Source organism: Plectropomus leopardus, chromosome 8, assembly GCF_008729295.1.
Source record: "Plectropomus leopardus isolate mb chromosome 8, YSFRI_Pleo_2.0, whole genome shotgun sequence".
Classification (NCBI taxonomy): Eukaryota; Metazoa; Chordata; class Actinopteri; order Perciformes; family Serranidae; genus Plectropomus; species Plectropomus leopardus.
Window position 1 is genome coordinate 13439028 of NC_056470.1, and position 20495 is coordinate 13459522.

The following is a 20495-nucleotide window of genomic DNA, read 5'->3' on the forward strand; positions in this document are numbered from 1 at the left end:
CAAGTCACGTGTCAGTGTTTGCACATGTGAATGCTGTACACTGCAGGAATACAAATGTCCAACTCTTCTTGGTCTTAATGAAGCGTTTACAGTGCGAATAGTGTCTCTCTAATATATACTGACAATTGAAGGCAGTGCACAAAGTGATGGGATCCCCACTGAGCAGAGATCTGTACACACACATTGAAAATTGTAATCACAGGGCAAAGTAATTTCACTGAAATGCCATGTTAAGGCTGGCCCACAGACATGTTTGTGTTTTTTACTTTATTTTAACTGATGCTGAAAATGTTAGAGACCCCACACATAACATGTAATGATAGATTTTTCTTCCTATAGAGTTTGGATTCGATTAAACAATGTATTATTGCAGCTATATTCTTAAAACAGGATATATAATCATAAATATTGACCAAATTCAATATTTACAATCTGTAATTGTTGCGACCTCAGATGGTGGCACCACAGCTACAATCTTTGGAAGATGATCTTTGCTAACATCCTCAGAAGGGGGAAATATGTCCCAAAATGCTCTTGACCCTTGTGTAGAGTGTAATAGAGATGGGCATTTTAGGTAGTACTCACATTAAAGTACTGCGCCAAATCTCTGTCGCTGCCATTAGCATAACATAGGTTAGAAGAAGCACGGACTGGCTGTCTCTCAAGCTGCTCTTATCGAGATTAGTTCAACTTCTGCCTGGTAAGCACCAGCTTACACAGTGGCGGCAGCTAACATCCGTCACCAAGCCACTCCCAACAAACTCAAATCCAACTTGTAAGTTAACATTACGTGTGTCATGCTAGCCTTTTCATTGTGTTTGTGTTTGTGTGTGTGTGTGTGTGTGTGTGCAGGGCAGACTCTCAACAACTGTTGCTTGGTATGGAGCTCAAACAACCACAGCAGTAGTCTCATGATAACCACAGAAAGAAAAAGAGAGAACAACAGCAGGGCGAAAAGGCGCTGATACACTACACACAGCTCTATCATAAAGGCTATACCATAGTACATACAGAAATAGTGAAAAAAAAATGTTTAAAAGTCACATGCACATGTGGGAGGGGTGGTGGGAAGTACTTTAGGTGTTATACGAACACTGACGTCCAAACAGAACTGGTGTACTCGTGCCCATCATTGGTATGTGCACATCCGTACCTGAGGAGTGATACCAGGGCAGTTAATGTTGGGAACAGGCATGCTGTGGGCTTTTGCTCAACAGCAAGTAAAACAGTGGGATGTTGGAATTTTCTGTAGCAACACAAGGAGGACGCAGAAATTAGCTGCTCCTCTCCTATTGTAAGATATCAATGGATTCAGCCACACATTTGAGGGAGAAGAGCTTAGCCTCTTGCTTTCAAAGTCCTGTATTGATGAATGGCCGGCCATCACAATACTGCATCGACCTGTAAGCCTGCAGGTGGGGCCAGTCTGAGAGATGTGGGCTGTCCTACTTTAAGGTGCCTGTGAAATAGAGGCTGGAGCAAGTAAAAACACCCACCATGACATGCTGTGCAGATGCTGGTCTAGAGGACAGGCACTTTTTTCATTACAATCCAAACCCTGGCTAATAGTGTTATAAGCATAAGTAGTCTTGTCATGTCTACTTTGCTCTGCTTCACCTCTAATGGAGCTACTTTTTAAGCAAATAGCCTCCCAAAATTCTTAATCCTGTTTAATATCTAATGTCAATGGCCAAGGAGGCTTTTCGTGGACAGAATTACAGAACACTAGCAAACTATAGTCTCAGTAGCATTTTAACATGCCGAACTTGTCTGCTCATTAATGATGTATCGAGAGAGCAAATCCTCTATGCTAAATGATATAATGGGCCTAACTCATCCTTGATCCTCTGGATAACCCTTCCTTGAAGATTAATATATTTTTCTATTTCTAAATACCACTAAGATAAAATCTGTGTTTAATGCAAATGATTACCCTGGCATCATGTAAAACTTTTCAATGAGACTTAGATAGAAATGCATGCCCTTTGTGTTGAGGTACATAATGTGGTCAATAATCTTGTAAATGCTTGACCAACCAAGGTTCAGTGAAATACTCTCACTCTCAGCTTCAAAAATGGATGAGTCATTAAATGCAACAGAACTGACCTTCTCTCATAACCTCTGAGTGCTGAATAAATAAACATTATCATCCCTCCAGAGAGGTGGTTAGAATACAATCAGCTGCAGAAAATAACCTATGCTTTATCCGAAAACCTGCATTAATTACAGTATCAACATATTTTCACATGTAGACCCAAAGTAAGCTCTATCAGTGACATTCATAAAAGTATAAAAGTGCACTAGTGCAAAGTAAACAAGGTTGCTAAACACTAGGAAAATTACTAGGATAATCATTTAAGCACCACCAGTGGTTTTCTTTGTACGCACATACAAAATTTGCCGGTAATGCAACACTTATGGATGCAAACCACCATAAAACACAACAAAGAAGAAGATGGACCAAAGACAAATGTATGTTTGGATGTATGCGTGTACACTGTGGAGGACGTCTCGTAGTATTTTCAGGAACATTGCGAGTGAGGAGCAGTTTTGCTCAGTTTCCAGTGGTGATGTACATAGTATTCAACAATTTATGTTTTTTGTGCAGATGCAAATACATTACAAGTGGTGTCCTGCGACTCTAACACTCGTTCTATGTGACAGTCTGTTTTGTCATATGGATACAACCCTTTACGTGCTTGTCCCTGAGATATTCCTGCTTTAATTCACAACACTGTCACACAGAAATTTTCCTTGAAATGCTACTAGGTCTAGAGGTGGGAAAATTGGTGCTACAGATTTATCTGAAAATCAGTCCTTGCTCAAATTCCCTCATGACCCTATACACTGCTTTCTTCCACGTAATAAAATTTCTCTAGGGAAAAATAATATATAAAAAAAAAATCTGAGCAAAAGGTTTTAATAGCTGTCTAAATCATTAGATGTGTGGCAATTAAGCATTGGGACACTGTCAGAATAAACCAAATGCATTAGTAGTAGCAGTATAAGTAGTAGTAGTGGTAGTAGTAGTAGTATTGCACACAATTACTTGTATTTTTTGCAAAAAAGGAAACATGTAATCATCATGTTCCTGGATTGAATCCAGTGAGGGACATATGTTGCATGTCATCCTTCTATCCCTCCCTTGCCCAATTTCCTGTCACTTTACTATTAACCATCCCAAACGATGGAAAAACACTTCATATGACTTCATGTCGTGTGTGTTTGGAAGCAAGGAAACCTTAATGAATTACAACAGCACTCTTATCACCCATTATTCACAACTCTTTCATGTGTTTAAACAGACTGCAACTATATTAGACATATAGCCTTTTCTGTAATGGAGGATTTTATTTTGCCTTAACCAATCACTAGTATATGTGATGTATTCTGGTGACATAATTTTAAGTTGACATGGACACTATACATGCATTACCATACTTGACAACCCTCCCATTTCTCCAGGAGACTCCTGTTTCCCATTGCCCTCTCATGGCTTCCTCCCAGGGTCACAATTTGCTTGTATTACTCCTGATTTATGACAAATCAGACTGTTATCGCAACCTGTTTCTGACACTTAACAGCATGTACAAGCCCTACAACTCTAAAAGTGCAATGTAGGGAGGAAACAGAAACATTTCCTCCCTAATGGTGCTGGAGTTCCAGGGTCAAGGACCAAAAACATTAACATCATTTATGCATACTCTTATCTCGATGGCCCAACAGCAGATGGGGACATCAAATACAATGCTTTTCATTGTATGCAATATTCATTTTTTGCACAAAAGAGGAAAAAGCATGTTGGCTGATTGTGATAGTTCATTTTAAAGCTGATATTGGCTGATTCTGATGACATGCTAATATCATCATGCATCCTCAATTTAACATCAGAATGCTGATGCAGTGTTCTTGTTATTTTATTTCCTTTAATTAAAAGTCACCATTTATGCAGATAATACAGTCTCATGCAGTCTCTTGCATTTTTTTCTGGGAGATGACATCCAGATCTTTGGTTTCAAAATGGTTGGTTGGTTCAAATTGGTTTCAGCATTAGTAGGTATGTACATGAGCCAGTCTACAGTTAGCATGAAATAATAAAGTTTACGTAGTAGTTGATACTGAGAATGGATGTTGTTTATGTAAAGAGCACTGGCTGGTTGCGTCAGCATTAATGCACAACAATGTGTCGTGGGATTGTAATGGTCACACACAGACGCTACTGTAACTAGCAATAAAATGTTAGTCTGTGAATGCTACTGCAGCATGATAAACTCACTCCTAATTTAAAAGAATGGGAACATGAACATTTGATATGTATCTATCATATGGTTACATGCATTTTAATGTATAATGAGCAGGACTTTAAAGCACTGATTAAACTGCCGATCACGTCATGACAACTGAGCCCTCTCCATGACAACAGAGTAAATTTCATCTGCGGATAAACACTGGGAGGTGCAGCAACAAGCTCTGGAAATGCCTCTGAGTGGAGCTTGTCAAACTGCTGATAACTGTGTTTAAGATATGTCCAAGTCTTCCTGTCTAAAGCAGACACAGCTTGGTAACATTCAGTTTAAAATCATGTTAACATGTAAAACATACAAGTACGATATTTTTGGATTCCATTCATTTAATACATTTCTTATTTCTTAAGCCAAACATGTGTTAAGTCATAATTCTGCTCCAGCAGCATGTGGTTTATCGTAGCTAAAGGCCTTCCTCTATCACATGCATACTGGGGATGTCACTATCTCCCACTATCCTGTTGATTTGCACTGCATACACTGAGAGACTGTGTAGAATACCAAGATAAACCCAACCAGTTTGATGTGCACAACAGCACAGACGGGTGCTCTGTATCGGTTGTGCCAGATATAATCAAGGTAACCACAGTGGATCTAGTGTGCGTAATCGTGGTTTGACTGTGTGAGTGGCACATAAACTGGAGACTGCAAAGAGAGGAGTTTTTCCTACCTGTACGCACCTTTATAAAATAGGCTGCAAGAAGCATTTCATTCTAAATCTGATGCAATTTGAATAAAACGCTTTGTGTCCACTACCACCATTACTGAAAATCTTATAAAAGTAAATTGAAAGACACCTCAAAAATACCCCTAGCTAAAGAAATACATGGCCTATATGTGACTGAATGAGCGCCTGAATGGGCTTCTCATTCACTCTTCCAATTTCCGGAGGGGAGCTCGACGTGACATTCTCTCCCATACACAAAGAGAAAATGAGAACGGTGAGAAATGGGGCCACAGGCAGAAGTTTTGAGCCAGTTTTATGGCTGCTCAGCATTTCTCTATATAAGCAGCCCCATGTCGCCAAAGCAAAGTTAAATGTAGTCCATTAAAGTCCAGGGGGATGCTCATGAACTACCACATGAGGATACTGGTGAGCTCAGAGAATAAAGACAAGATGCAAAATATTTGTGTGAGGGATAGTGTAGGCTGAATATTATGTCTTTTAGAAACAGCTGTAAGCATATATCTCTCCACAGACCACCGCAGCAAGACAATAGACGAAGCAGTCCCATATATTCCCAACGTTTGCACTTGCTGGGATGAATGTAACATGCAAATACAAACCCCAAGGCAGTAGAAATGCAATTAAGGTAAGCCAGCCTGCTAGCAAGGTTAGTGCTGCTGGTAGTGAAGTGCCAGGTAGCACCCCCCAGCACATCTTCCCTCAGGACTCCCACTCTGCTGGTTGTGCAATGAACCAGCAACCCTTAGCACACACCTCCCTTCCCAACACAGCCACTGGTGATAAATTACCTAATCCCCCTATCCCCAGCCGTTTCTATTATACACCCTGGGCTTGTATAGAACAGCTAGGAGGAGAGAAAGGGGGGCTGAGAACAGACAGTGAGTGGTGGTTGTGAAGTAAAAAAAAAAAAAAAGGGACTTATTGACAATGACACAATGATAGTGGGAAGATATACAGGCCAAACAAAGGCAGACATCAGCAACCATAACCTTCTGTTTCAAAAGGACCTGAGCTTGTGTCATTTGTGATGATGAAAAAAGTGGCACTCAGAGCCACTTAGCACTGTATCTCTAGACAATTATGTCTGACAAAATCCATTTTGCAAAAGAGATCTACAGGTAGATGTCAGTTTCTTAATGTGCATCATTTCAGAAACATTTTAATAACAGTCCAGAAAGTCTGTTGCTATAGTCTCTTAATGTGGTCCTTATGCGAGTTTTATTAATTTTCACCACATCTGAATGACATCCACGTAGGTATGGGGCGATATGAAAATTCTTTGTCATGATTATCCTAGCCAAAATAATTGCAATTCATGATATTATCCTGGTAATCACCAAATTGTGGTCAAAACCATTAAAAATGGCACTAAAACATATTAGAATTTCTTAACCTTACATTCAATACATAAATATTTTTATAGCATCACAAAAAAGACACACATCTTTTTAAAGTGAACATCCTTTTTAGTGGCTTTAACTGGTTTTGCAGATTCTGTTGTGGCTGTACTCTGCTTGGATTTGGCTGTTTAATGGGAATATTTTCGACTATTCAATCCTTTTTTTCCCATATAGTAACAGTTTGAACTAGAATCTGCTGAATGTACAGGTTTACAGTTACGTTCACTTAACATAGTAAAAAAGCCAAGCCAGCTAATACGTGCTGACTACATTAACGATTGATCACGATCATGAACAATTTTTTTTGCAGACACTAGAAATCAAACAACAGAGACTATAGTATGGCTGCCCCCTGAGAGTCAGAAATTCTAATCATAAGTCGACTGGAATTCCTTCAGGTTAAGCAGTTGTAGTTTTTATTGTTTTGTTGTTATTTTTTCTGTCAGTGTGCAGTGTGCTTTTGGGGAAGTTTTGTTCCCCAGATATGGCTGCAGAATGAGCAATCTTCGCTTTCACGCTGCTCTTCAGTACAGGCAGCTGCGTACACGGTGGCAGCTTCGCACAGAAGGAGAGGCTTTGCCTGGTCAGGCTCCAAGATAATATTATCTTCTGCCTTCTGCTTCGTGAATTTACAGCCCACAGCAACTTAATAAATCACTGTCATCCTGAATGTCCTGCTGAACCCCAAACCTTCCAACTCTATGTGTAAAAAAGGAACAAATAGTTAAATATTCACATTGAACAGCGACATATGGTTCAACTGACATAATTCTGAGTTGGGTAGAGCCCTAGATTATAATATGAGCTGTAAATTCACCACTTTTAAGATAAAGGCAGAAAAAAGGATAACGTTATCTTGGAGCCTGACCGGGCAAAGCCTTTTCTTCCAGCTACCTCTGTCTCTATCAGACTCATCCTCAGTCTGGGTCTGCAGCTGCCTGTACCAGAAAGAAGCATGAAAGAGAGAAGCACTCACTCTGCAGCTAAATCCAGGGACAGAAACTTCCCAGAACATGTTTGGGGACTGCAGGACACTATATTCTTAATTGTTTCAATAATGGACATTCACCATGATCAACTTACTGTGAGGGATTTTAAAACCACAATCTGCAATAAAATTTCATATCGCCCCATCCGTTATTCTACTACTGAACATGCACACCTCAGGCATCATTTCAGCTGAGCAGAGAAGCAGTTACAAGGGACAATGACATCAGTGCTCAAACCCTCCCAGAGGAATGCTTGTCGTCACTCACACTGGCACACACACTGCTATGGAAACAGCAGGAGTGTGAGCATGCATCAGGGTTAAAGGGATACCGCAAGGCACACACATACACACACAGAAACACACACACAAACAGAAAGAGATAGCTGAAAAACAAAGCGACAGGGGCAGTCCATTGAAAACAATGCTGACACATGACCAAACTGTTCGTGACCAGCTGTGTAAGGTAACCTACGTTCACATTTTCCTCTTTGAAAAAAAAAAACATTACAGAGGTCAACTGAGGACTAAATGGCTCTTTGTCATTGTAAAAGGAAAGTTAGTCGGCACGTTATTCCATTTGAATGTGAGAGAGGAAATACAGCGGACCTTTTACGGAGCTTGATCTCGGAAGTATCTCAGATATATATGTGGTTTCAGCGCCAAGGGCTCCCAAAGCCAAGATGGAACGTATTCTATCTACAGCTCACTGTACCAGCTGACTGCTATGGAAACGGCGAGAGTGTGACAGTGTGTGTGTGCCAAAAGTTGAAAGGACATGACAACCCATGGCCACACATATCCAAACATGCTAATGCTGCCATCCGTGCTTATGCATGTACACAGACGCAAAAACACACATCTGTTACCTATCTGTGTGTCAAACTGTGTGAAAAAGTTGGAAAAGGGCAAACAGAGCAGCTGCAGCACACACACACACTCACACACTCTCACACACACACACACACAGGGGACAGCATTCTACAGACTGGGCAGCCATTCAAGCAGCTCTCGGTAACAGTAACCCACAGCAACCCTAAAACCAGCCCCCTTTTCCCTTCCTCCTCAAGAGACACAGATCCATTGCCCAGTTAAGGGAGCACCGAATGAACTTGCAGACAGAGTGCCCAAGAGTGAAAAGAGGTTGTAACTTTACCCACTCTGCCTCTACTAAAGTGCAGCACTACCCCCCTCTTCAAGGTTCAGGAGGTTAATTATTCAACATGAGAGGGGATTTGTGGGTGAACCAAGAGTGGACACAAGCCAGGAGAAACCCCTCACCTCTTTTGTTCAACTCATTTACTCACTTGCTGACTTTTAATCATGCACTTATTCCCATGGATAGCTGCATGAGGGGAAGCTTTTTCAACTCACTCTTGCACATCATCCATTACATGAAACACACGTGCACACATAGCAACATTACACACAGCTGCACCAGAGCGTACTCATCCCTCTCCACATGTTCGCAGCACACAGTTAGTCTCAGTCCACTCTCTCTGAGTCGCTCACTTACCGTTGTGGTTGTGCTGCAGAGTCTCAAGCATGCTGGCTGACTCGGTTGCCCCCAGCTCGGCCAGTCTGCGGCTGGTTGCGCTTAGCTCTGAGCGCAGGTTGGTCACCTCCTGGCTGGCGGACTGAATGGCCCCATCAATGCGCTGGGCCAGCTGCTTGTTGTCATCCATCATTTTCAGGATTTTTGCCTGAGGAGGAGAGGGGAATCCAGACAAGGTGTCATGCTGACAAGTTGTACATCTCCTGTGAAGGAAGGTGTCCCCAAATAAATCCTTCCTCTTTCTCCTTTTCTGTCTGTTCTCGCTCCCTTTTTATGAGAAAGCCAAGTTAAATCCTCAAAGCAGTTTGTCCTTTCCCTTAAAGAGAGGTATCCAGCTCAGGGGAAACGTGTATCTGCTGGAAGGAGTGTACGCTGTGGAGATGGTGTCTATGTGTGGAGTGAGTGTGTCAGTGTACGAGCATGCCTGTGTGTATTTGTGTGTGTTTGTATGTGTGTATCTAAGAGTTCCGTAACAGCATGCGAGTGTGTGTGTGCATGTGTGCGTCTGTATGTGTGTTAGAGAGCCAGCACTGCCCCTGTGAAATGTGCTCCCTGCAGCTGACTGTTGAAAGGACACAGAGCATTGAGAGATGACAAGCACCTTTTTAAATGGACTGTACCATTTGTAGAGAAAGTCGAGGGGGAGGACTGAGCTAGACCATATAAGCACATGGAAGTCAGAGGTCCTCAGCACAGCTGTCTTTGGGAGATAATGCTGTAAGGTTTCGGGCTTGTGTGTTTCCCTGAGCTGAAACACAAGACATTTCACTAAGCCTATGAAAAACTGACTTTCAGCGAAACACTGCAGCTTTTCCTCTCTCTCTGTCTGTGTGTACTGCATGCACCTCCCTCTGTGGACTCATGGACAAAGGGAAGGAAATCATTAGTTTGACAAAGAAGCAGTTGTGGGGAGAAAACAATAACAGTTATGCAAACAAAGCTTTCATCACAGTGTCACTGCGAGGTATTCCTCCTACAAAGAAATGCATTTTTAAAGCTTTGCTGTAATTTTTGAGAAGTTAAACTGTCTTACTTTTCTGACTAAAGCTAAGAAAAGTGTACATATTTTGTGCATGTATTTAAGTGCTCAAAGCTGGAATCTGGCAGTGATACCATTTACAATAAAATATTACATATTGAGGTTCATACAGCCCAATAATGTTTAAGTGATTAGTTGATTAATTGGGTTAGTCGATCTACAGAAAACCAAAAAGTTTTACTTGTTCCAAAGTCAAATGTGGGAATTAACTGATTTTATTGGTTTTATGTAATTGGAAATTAAGCATCTTCATGTTTTGCGCAGTCAAAACAAGTGATTTAAAGATATCATTGTGGGTGTGTCCTTCGAACACAGACTGGCCAATCATAGCAGAGCATCTGCCGGCCCTGACAAGGGTCCGACAACTACACCGCTCTGCTCCACAGACTCTCATGCAGTCATAAACATTGTGCCTCTGGCACGTGTAATTATGATACTCGTTTCCCAAAGATGTTGGTAGGAGATACACATTTCTTCCCCATTCAAAAACTAAAATTAAACCCTGATAAGTGTAAACAGCTGTGTGTCATTGCAGTGTGTGCAAATGAACGGTGTTTGGCTTCCCCTGGAGTTCCCACCAGTCCGCCAGCCCCCAGACCTTCACGGGTGGACTGGTGGAAGCCAGCAGCAAATATTGTTCATTTGCGCGCACTGCGATGACACACACCTGGTAGAAAATTGACATTTCTGTTCATTCTCAGTCTTTTTTGTTTTCCCAAAAATGTGATAATACTTCTTCAGGGAATGAAGTTAGTGACATTGTTGCCCTCTCAGCTAGCTCCGACGTCTTGATGGACCATCACAAAGGGGTGGGGCCTAGTGAAGGGTTAACTGTGATGGACATTTTTAACTACTTTCTGACATTTTCTAAACTTCGATTCATCGACAAAATTGTCAAATGCTTAATAGATGTTGTTGCAGCCCAAAATATAATCACCAAACTAATATGATTCTCAGTAATATACTAGGAACTTTCACAGTGTTTTAATAAGATTTATTTTTATTTCTTAACTTTGAAATTTAGCGAGAGAATGGGAAAACACGATAATGTGCTTATTCACAATAGATATTGGAACAGGGAGAATGTAACTCACCCAATTTTTTCTAACTGGACTTTTCTAGTCAGGCTGTTGAATCAAACCATTTCTCTGAACTTACAGATGACTGCCCAACCTCACAGGGTCTGCTCAATAATGCAGCACAAATGCATCTTTAAGTATATATCCGATCTAAGCCTTGTTTAGTTGTGCTCTCCATTTTTCCCTCTTTCCCCTCACAGAAAGAAGTGAGGCTACATACACAGGCCACAAACAGACATACTAACTGCCACCTGTTTGCAGATACGGCTAATCACTTACAGTGAATTAAACATTACGGCTTCTTTCTCTCTATTTGCAGTACCACAGAGGGGTACTGTTGAAATGTTTGGCAGTCAGGGTGTAAAAACTGTTGCTTTTATCGTAGTTGAAGCAATGCAGGACAATGATGTTCCAAATGTCAAATATAACCGGGGAAACAAATAAAAGACAGATGGATACTAGAAGCTCATAGGATAGAAAAGCCTCATGATGAATCCAAAGTAGCTCAATACTGAGACTGCAGAGCTGACAGAGAATTACTTGCTTGTCAATAGGCATCGGATACGAACAGGGCTTAAAGAGGATTAAACTGCCATTTTTTGTGACTATAAATGTATCCGTATTTGATTCATTTGAAATGCTGGATATGATGCATCATCTTCGTAATTTTGTACTAGTATGCAATATTGAGTGAAAAGGCAATATGTTCCCTACAATCTTTCTACATCTACACACTAGCGTCTAGTGTACTTACAACAATATTGGTTACATCACATCACAGATTTCTGCATTTATTTATCCTGGGCATTGGTTTTCATTAAGACTTCACAAGAGCTAGCTGAAAGTTCACACACATTAAATATAAAGAAATCCACCTTAAAATGCTGCCGGCAGTCTGCCCCAGTGGATTGAATTATTTTTTTCTCAATCCACAGCTGCTTCTAAAGGATGCAAACAGCCTTTCATTTTATAGTTTTAGTTTACTAATATATGAAAAACTTGTCACGATATGAACAGTGGTTAAACCAGCCATCGCTCAGTCCTGAGCACAGTGTTGATTCTCTATTGACCAATCAGAGAACTGCAGCGTTTCTAGCTCCACCATTTAGTTCTGAATCTGTGTGATAGGTACCTCAAGTAGAGGGGTGACCAACAATGGGAACGGTTCCAAAAGTACGAAAGGTACCACCCTCAACTTTTCACGATGGAAATGTAAAAAAAAATGCATACTGAACCAAACTGAACCGTGCAAACCTGCTGCTGGAAATATACCACAAGTAAACAGTTTTCAACAAGACAACCCCCAAAACTTGAAATTCGTCCCCACCACAAACCACAGTGATTAACTGCCTGATTTGCAGGGCACGGGGTAGCTGATTTTGTTCTCATGATCTCAGTATCCAATCTCACAGCCCAGGAGAGACAATCTGACAGTATAGACTCTAATTGTTGGTTGTAAAAATAAGCACTTATAATTAACTACTCTGTATAGCTGTCTTTGAGCTCCAGGGCTGAAGAAACTGCCCCAGTTCCCACCCAACACCCTGACTCAATCCTGCATTTCTCAGCTATAATCTGACATTGGCTGTCAAAGCATGCCCACTCACTCGACAGTACAGCTGTGTTGTTATTGTTTCCCAGGGTTATGTGAAGTTAGACCTCAACCTCATCCTGCATGAGGTAAGCACAGATCGGCCACCACACTGCACAAGCTCGGCCAGCGAGCAACTGCTGTGTATGTTGCCGTTGCCTCAGGCACTCTGTGAATGTGTGTGTGGGCTTAATATTGAAGTCCACACTGTTGTCTCAAATAAAACCTAACTGACCGTCCGCTAGCAAGCAAGAACAAAACACACTCACACACACAACACACACACGCATGCGCACACACACACACACACACTCACACATTCATCCATCTGCCCAGACACAAGTCACCCCTCCCACTCAGTAAATGAACATCATGTTGTTATTTATAGACGACCCTGCTGCTGCATATGATACATTAGTCACAGGGGAGAGCAGGCACAAACACACACATACTGTACACCCATTTACACACTTACATACACTTGGGGACTAATAATACCAAAGTCACTTGGTGCTCATTAATGAAATTCTTCTCTTGTCAGGTGTTATAAAAGTCTAGTGGACCCATCCGGGTAATTAAGACTTGGTGGTATCTAATAGTATAAGTGGATTTGTTTTTATCTATCTAATTATATCCGTACCCCACCGTTACACTATTTGTCTTTTCTCAGGAGTACAAATCCTGTCAGTAAACCTGCATATACTATATGTTGGTATACATATTTGTCAAAAGCCCCTCAAACCATTTTTTAGCTGCGTAATTGTCGGCAGAGCAATGCAGAGGCAACAGCATGGCAGGCTGTAAACATTACAGACTTGTCTCAAAATGACCTTACCACAAAACTGACTACAGCAGAGGAGAGAGAAGAATGGAGACAGACAACAGCGTGACGCCAGACAGCGTGAGGCAGGGCAGTGCGTTTCAAGTCTGTTGGCTGCTCCGGCGCTCTCAGCTTCGCTGATGACTGTCAGTGAAGTTGGCTAAACTACTTTTGAACCAGACGCTAGTGAAACCTCCTCCACTGCCGTCTAGTGTGATTGACCTATCGGCTGACGGTGCTGCCAGCAGCTCTGCAGGAGAGAGGCTTTGTGCTGCCCTCAGAATTCATGACTGAACTATGAACAGGATGAAATCTGATGTGTTCCAGTTGGTTGGTCGATCGGTTGGATGATATATGCTCTTGTGCAACTAAATTCTCATTGGTTGGATTATTGGTGGTGTTACTTCAATATGGCCGCGTGTCCAACAAAGTGTTCCTTTTCCCATCTCAACAACAGGTGTTGCTGTTGAGCATCTGTATTTATCCTCTGTAACGGATGGTCTTGGTGTTTTTTTTCCCGCCCCTTCTCCACCGTGATTGGATGGCTGGAGAAAGTGACGGCCGCAGCATTTTACCCAAAGTAAAACATTTTTCAACTCTCATTTTTAATCGGAGAACTGAAAAAAACTTTCAGTGTCAGATTTATCACTTTGGATTTAATTTTGAAAATCTTCAATAAGACTGCAGTTCAACGCTGGATAGCGAAGCTATGAAGGGGCTCTTGCTGTAGCGGCAGGATGACTCACGATAGCTTCTGGCCGAAAAAGAAAAGTCTCTCTTGCACACTGCGATACAGAGATTCTTTTTTTTTTTTTTCAAAAGATATTTTTTGGGGATGTTGTCTTTATTGGATAGGACAGGGACAGTGTGAAAGGGGAAGAAAGAGGGGATGACATGCAGCAAAGGGGCAAGGCAAGACTTGAACCCGTGGTCACTGCACGGACACAGCCTTTGTAAATGGGGCACCCACTCTACCAGGTGGGATACTGAGCACACCAATACAGATATATTTCACATTAGTAACATTATGCTGTATATGACACCTTCAACCTCAGAGGTGGCATCTTAAGTGTCCAGTATGCCAGATTTTTCATCAGTTAATGTTCAGATAAGATAATCAGATAATGTTACACTGGAGATCACATTTCTTTGTCACTTGAGGGGTTCCACTTGCTTGAACACAGAGTTTACTTGCTCTGTGGAAGTGTTTATGTCGAGCCCTGAGATAGAAAAAAAACACGTCGAACACACACAACACTAACAGGTAGAGTGCACTCAGTGCACTGTGGTGATTTAGTTAATCTAGAGATGACATGCAGATTTTTTCCCCTATTGGGCAATCAGTTGGTTAAAGGGTAGGCAGAATTTCAACTGACCAAGATTTTCTTTGGTTAACACAGCCATAGTTGAAAATATCAGAAAAATATCTGTAAGAGCCAAACTCCATGTGACTTAGAGTTTTTCCTAAAAAAAAAAAAAGTCCACATTTACCTGATACTTCATTTATTCCTGCCACGTTTATCCTGAAACATAAACTGTATGTACTATCTGTGTGTGCTACGCCACTCACATTCAGTTTTTCATGGTCCATACTGTGGTTAAAACTTTTCCTAAGTTGTATGAGTTTTTTTTTCTTTTTCTGGTCAAACTGCAAAGAGAACCAGGGCTTCTTTTGGGAGGAAGAGATCATGGAAGCCAGACAATGGTAAGAAGCAGGACCAAATATGATTTCAGTTCCTTTTAGTTTAACTAACCACGGAGAACTTGTGCACCTATCTCCACCAGTCTCCATACCAACTAAAACCAGATTAAAAAGCAGAATAGAGTATCTCTGCAGACCACCTTTGGTTATTTGTCATTATTGGCTTTACTCAGAAAGCCATATGAAGAAACAGCTAAACAATGAACAACATGGTCATAGGAAGGTTCTGGTTCAGATTTACATCCTTCGTTCCAACAACTCAACTTCTAAAAGTGTTGAGGCCTACTGGTTTATTGATTGTTAAGATCCACACATTGTAAACGTGATGTTGTAAAATTGATTCATGTCTGTGTGTACATCCCATAAATGACCCATCACTCAGTTCTCCCCCTTGGGGTTTTGAATGTGTCTGCTGGTCAGTGGAGTGAATCAGGACCCACCGTCTGGCTGAGGATCAGTAATTAGTGGGTGTGCTGGGGGTTGGATTAGCATATGAATAGAGACAGTGGGGAGTGGGATCACTGCTCTGTGACCATTCTTCAATGTGGCAGGCCTTTTGCAGCCACCAGTTTCAACGAAAGTCATGTAAAAACGAGTCACTAGCCCACTGAACTCTTTAAGGCAGGAATTTCACAACATTATGCCACCTTGCCGTTCTGTAGAAAAGGTACAATCGCAAAGTGGCCGGGGCAGAGCTGTCTCGCCTTTCAGGTGACATCAGAGGTAGTAACAATGCCGAAACAATGTCTCATGGCGATGGGATCATGGGCGGCATGGACAGGACATTTTGATGGCTTGTTATGCTTGTGATCCACCGCAGAAGATTAAAAAAGTAGCTGGCAGCAGTCAGCAGTTGAAAATGTCCGTAATTATGGAAAACAATAAGGTCCAGGAGCTCCTCACCCTTAACACACAGGACAAGATCAGCCATGTGACAAAAGCTAAATGATTGGAAAGCACTGATGGCGCTTTTGTTATATGTGACACTACAGGCAGACGCTGTTGTATTACGTCTCACCCGCTTTTGCTTTCACAATGCTGGCATGCTGTCTAAAGTCACACTGGAGTAGAAGATGACGCCGTTGTTTGACTCTGTGTAAAAATGCAAAGGTGGTGTAAAGAAGGGACTTCGTAGCAGCCTTATAGCTCGGTCTTTGTGTTAAAAGGGCTGTTGTGTTAACTAACAACAATCACGCAATAACCAGTTGAATAATTATTTTTTTTGCATTTGGCAACAGTATTTGTGTAATTTTTTAACGATTTTATTTAGTTGTTAATAATTATATTTTATACTGAATCTGAATCTCACTATTAGTTACTGTTGTTGTCTACAAAGAGTGAAAGTGAGAGATAATTTTTGTTCAGTTTTTTTGTTGAGATAGCCTACAAATAAAACACTTATTTTGCTGCAACTGTATGTTCATCAAATTAATAACAAATAAATATTCTTTTCGTCAAAAGTATCTTTATTGCACAAATACCCTAAAATATCGTGATATTATAGCTTTCATAGGACAGTAATGCTACACACCATCATCTTACAGAATATGATTCATTATTTAAAGAATATCAGGTAGTTAAACACTGAAATACAGAAACACTGAAAACTATACTATGACAATATCAGATCTGCCAAAAAACGCATAATAATGATATTCAAATATATTCGTTATATCCCCCGGCTTTATGATAAGTTGTAGTTAAGTGTATGATTGAAAGGCTAAAAAAGTGGGGTTATTGACAGAAAATTATTTTTACTGAAGCTTGCAGTGGTTTGTGCGCAGAGGTATTTTTATAAATGTCTAAAGTTTAAAGTAGACACGTCTACCAGAGAATGGGCATTTTTTCTGTGCTTTATCATAGAATTGCTAAAAGATTCAGTAAGACAGCCATCGACTGAGATAAGTTACATAGTTTTCCCTCCTTAGATAAGCTTTATTAATTAATCACTGCATGGTCCCAAAGGAAACTTTTATGAGACGAGCATGCAGGAGACGCACAGAAATACTAATCCGCCTGTGTGTGTTCAATCACACTCTTCTGTCAGTCTGTTAGCAATGAAAAAAATTAACAAGCATCATTCATATAGAAAGAAAGTTTTATTACAATTCAAATATGAAACTCATCTAAATCTTTTTTTTATTTTAAATCCCTAGAAAGGAGAAGTAATTATTGTATATTTATAATGCTTTCTACTTGCAGCAGTCAGGGTCACTGCTGTGCAGATAGTCTTAATGCATTGTAAAGATACCCACACCACAACCTGTATTTAGTGATTCAGACTAAGCCTCTGCAATGCAGAACTTATGGGCTGCACCAAAATCACCTGCTCATTGATAGCATCTGGAAAGGCCAGCCAATGAGGTGGAAAAGGTGCTTTAATGCGGGCCGTGCTCGTGTGAATACTTTGGTTGCTTTTTTCTTTTTTTTTCCCAAGCAAAAGGAAATGGTTTAATGTCCCCAGAGGAGTAAGGAAATAGGGTTTTTGTAGCTGAATGCGATCTTGATCTTTTATCGAGATCATCTTATCTTAGGGGAGAATGGGTCTTGGCAAAAAAAAAAAAAAAAAAAGAAAAAGCTTTCTCTGCAAAGTCAGAACACACAGTGCACACAAATAACAAGCACAGTTGTGGCAGGCGGGACACTGAGGAAAAGAGATAGAGATACTGCGAGAAGAGAGATGTTGCCATAACATATACCAGTTCTGTGTCATTTATGCCCACTGTTGTGCAGAAAGTCTTACATCTTGTCACTTGTGGGTAGAGGCTGCAGACAGCACCCAAAGGAGAGAAACCCAACATGCCCTCAGGCTCCTTCCACAAATAGAGAGCTTACACTGGGGCAACAGATCCTGCGTGACAGCATCAGAAAGATCAGAAATGATTGTGTTCTCCCTCATATGAGTCACTACAAACAGCCCAGTATCTCTAAGGAAATGTTCACCAAAGTTTTTGTTATTGAAGATCTTGTCCAAGCAAGGAACTATTAAGACATTTTTTTCCATTTCCTCTTTCTGGGTTACGACTTTATGGATCCATTTCAATTGTGTATAATTGACGAGATTACTTCTCTGGATTTAAAGTTAAGCTCACAGCTGTCATTCACTGTATGTATTGACTGTTTATAGTTATATAAAATAAAGCAACTCTGTTTTGTGACATGAGAACACTAACAGAGCTATGCTTATGCATTACTGTAATTTGGCAACTGCTTAAAGGTCATCGAAAAGTGTAGATATTTGAAAGATGTAAGATGTTTTAAATAAGACATTTCATGGAGGTATACAACAGCAAATAACTAGGGATACATGATTTGGGTTTTTTTGCTGATATCTTATATGCCGATGTGTAACAACACATTTGGCCGATAATCGATACAGATATCGATATATCCAGCTATCCAGTTTTTTCACCACATAATTTTTAGAGATCATCAAGTATCTTTTGTAGTGGAATGAACATCATAGTGAGCATACCATTATCGTGATGGACGCATGATGGAGACATAACATACAATGCTTTTCAATTAGGCGATGTATATAATGCGTTTTTTAAATTGCATTAATCCCGGGCTGAAATTCTCGTCTTTAGGCTGTACCAGGCTGTTTCAAAATGATACTGTTATCATGTGAAACAAGAAGACATGAGGAGTCTAGAGGTAACATTAATGTCATGTTTACTTTTCAGGAGTAATAAATAATGCTCCAAAGTTCAGCTAAATTTTGGCGATGGAAAAACAGCATGCCATTTCACAGGATTTGCTGTCATTTGATTCCTGATCAAGAAAATCTAGTAGAAATTGCTTTACCTTGTCAATGCGGACTTCGTAACTAGTTTGAAATCAAAATAATGGCATTGAAAACGTTATTAAAAAGTACGACAAATTGCTATTAACTATTGAAATTCTGTGATTAATTGCATTTTTTAAAAGTAAACATTTGTCAGCCCTGTTTTCAATGTATGTCATATTTATTCATTGTGCAAAAAAACCCCCAACATTTTAACTTGATTTTTTGTCCAAGTCTACTTGTCAATAATAATAATAATAATAACAATAACAATAACAATAATACTGGTCTGTAATATCGGCAGAAATCAGCATTCTGGCCGATTCTGATATTTTATTTTAATTAAAGCCAATATCTGCTGATGATGTGTCAATATTATCATGCAACCCTAGAGATAACAGTTCAGGGATCAAAATCAGTAAACACTTGAGTTAGCCTGGTGACCAAACTTTGACAAAGAGTTTTGTAACCACAGGCTTTACTCATACAAAACACAACTCAGATGACTCATGATGCAAAGTGATGACCTTCTGCTTTTTAAGTTTATTAAAACTACTTTTCCCTACCAATAAAGGAGTGCACTATCTCAGTTATGCATAAATGATCATTTCTGCAATGAGGGAGCGGAGGAGTAACTGAGTGACACAGGACGAGTTATGAGCTCATTCCACTGGGATGGGTCAAACTAAGACAAAGAACAGACACAAGTCTTATAAAAACACAGAATTATGTTCAGTGCACTAATCTGTTTATTCTCAACCCTCCTCTTCCTTCACTGTTTAAAACTATCTGAAAATGGATAACACTGAGCAGCTGGAGGAGTGGAGAGACAGACAGCTCTGTACAGGGGCAACTGTCTGCCTAACCCCCAAGGGATTAAATAGACAGTTGTATAACTAAAAGGTCATCAGTTTGACGCCAAGTGTTAGTCCAAACCAGCTGAATTCCCAAAGTGAAGGACATTCACTTCAGGTCCTTATCTCTAAAGATAAACAAAGTTAGGCACTGGTTGGTCAACAAAGTAGAGCATTAGCAGTTTAAGAGCCATATATCTGTCTCAGGAGTTGGAGGCCAAAGGACAGTGAATATTGGACAACAACAAATATATGCTGCTGTGGATCCGTTACTGCTGGATGTGTAAACAGGACATTGTTTGCAGGGTGCAGACTTGTATGATTAGAGCTTAAGTCAGACTGAAGACTTTAGACTCGACTCGGCAAAATCAAAAGAGACTTGCAATTCAACTTGGACTTTAACATCGTTAACCTGTAACTTTACTTGAATTTGAGCCCTTTGTCTTGAAAATAACTGATACAGTCCTCCAAGCCCACAGAGTAAAAAGTATGCTGTTTAAAAAGTGTGCCACAAATTCTTTTATTTCCTCAATCAACATGCATAACACTATTCATTCCCAGCAAGCCAACACTTAATTGACTTTTACTGATCACTCAGTTTGACCAATCCGACAACATCCTAAAACTTCTAGCTTAGTTTGTCATTTAAAGTAGCACAAAAAAACAGTAAGTCTAAGCTAAAATTAAC

General features: G+C 40.4%; 1 protein-coding gene across 4 annotated transcripts in view; it reads right to left on the reverse strand.

Annotated features, from left to right (window-relative positions):
* The window catches only part of kazna (kazrin, periplakin interacting protein a), a 224519-nt gene that overhangs the window by 149787 nt on the left and 54237 nt on the right, over nt 1–20495 (reverse strand). For 3 of the 4 annotated variants that reach the window (XM_042491182.1, XM_042491184.1, XM_042491183.1), the window contains exon 1: nt 8897–9501. In XM_042491182.1, the coding sequence (XP_042347116.1) occupies nt 8897–9068 (172 nt within the window). In that variant the 5' untranslated portion in view covers nt 9069–9501. Of the gene's footprint in view, nt 1–8896; nt 9502–20495 lie in introns of those variants that run through there. The other variant, XM_042491186.1, reaches the window with a different exon arrangement.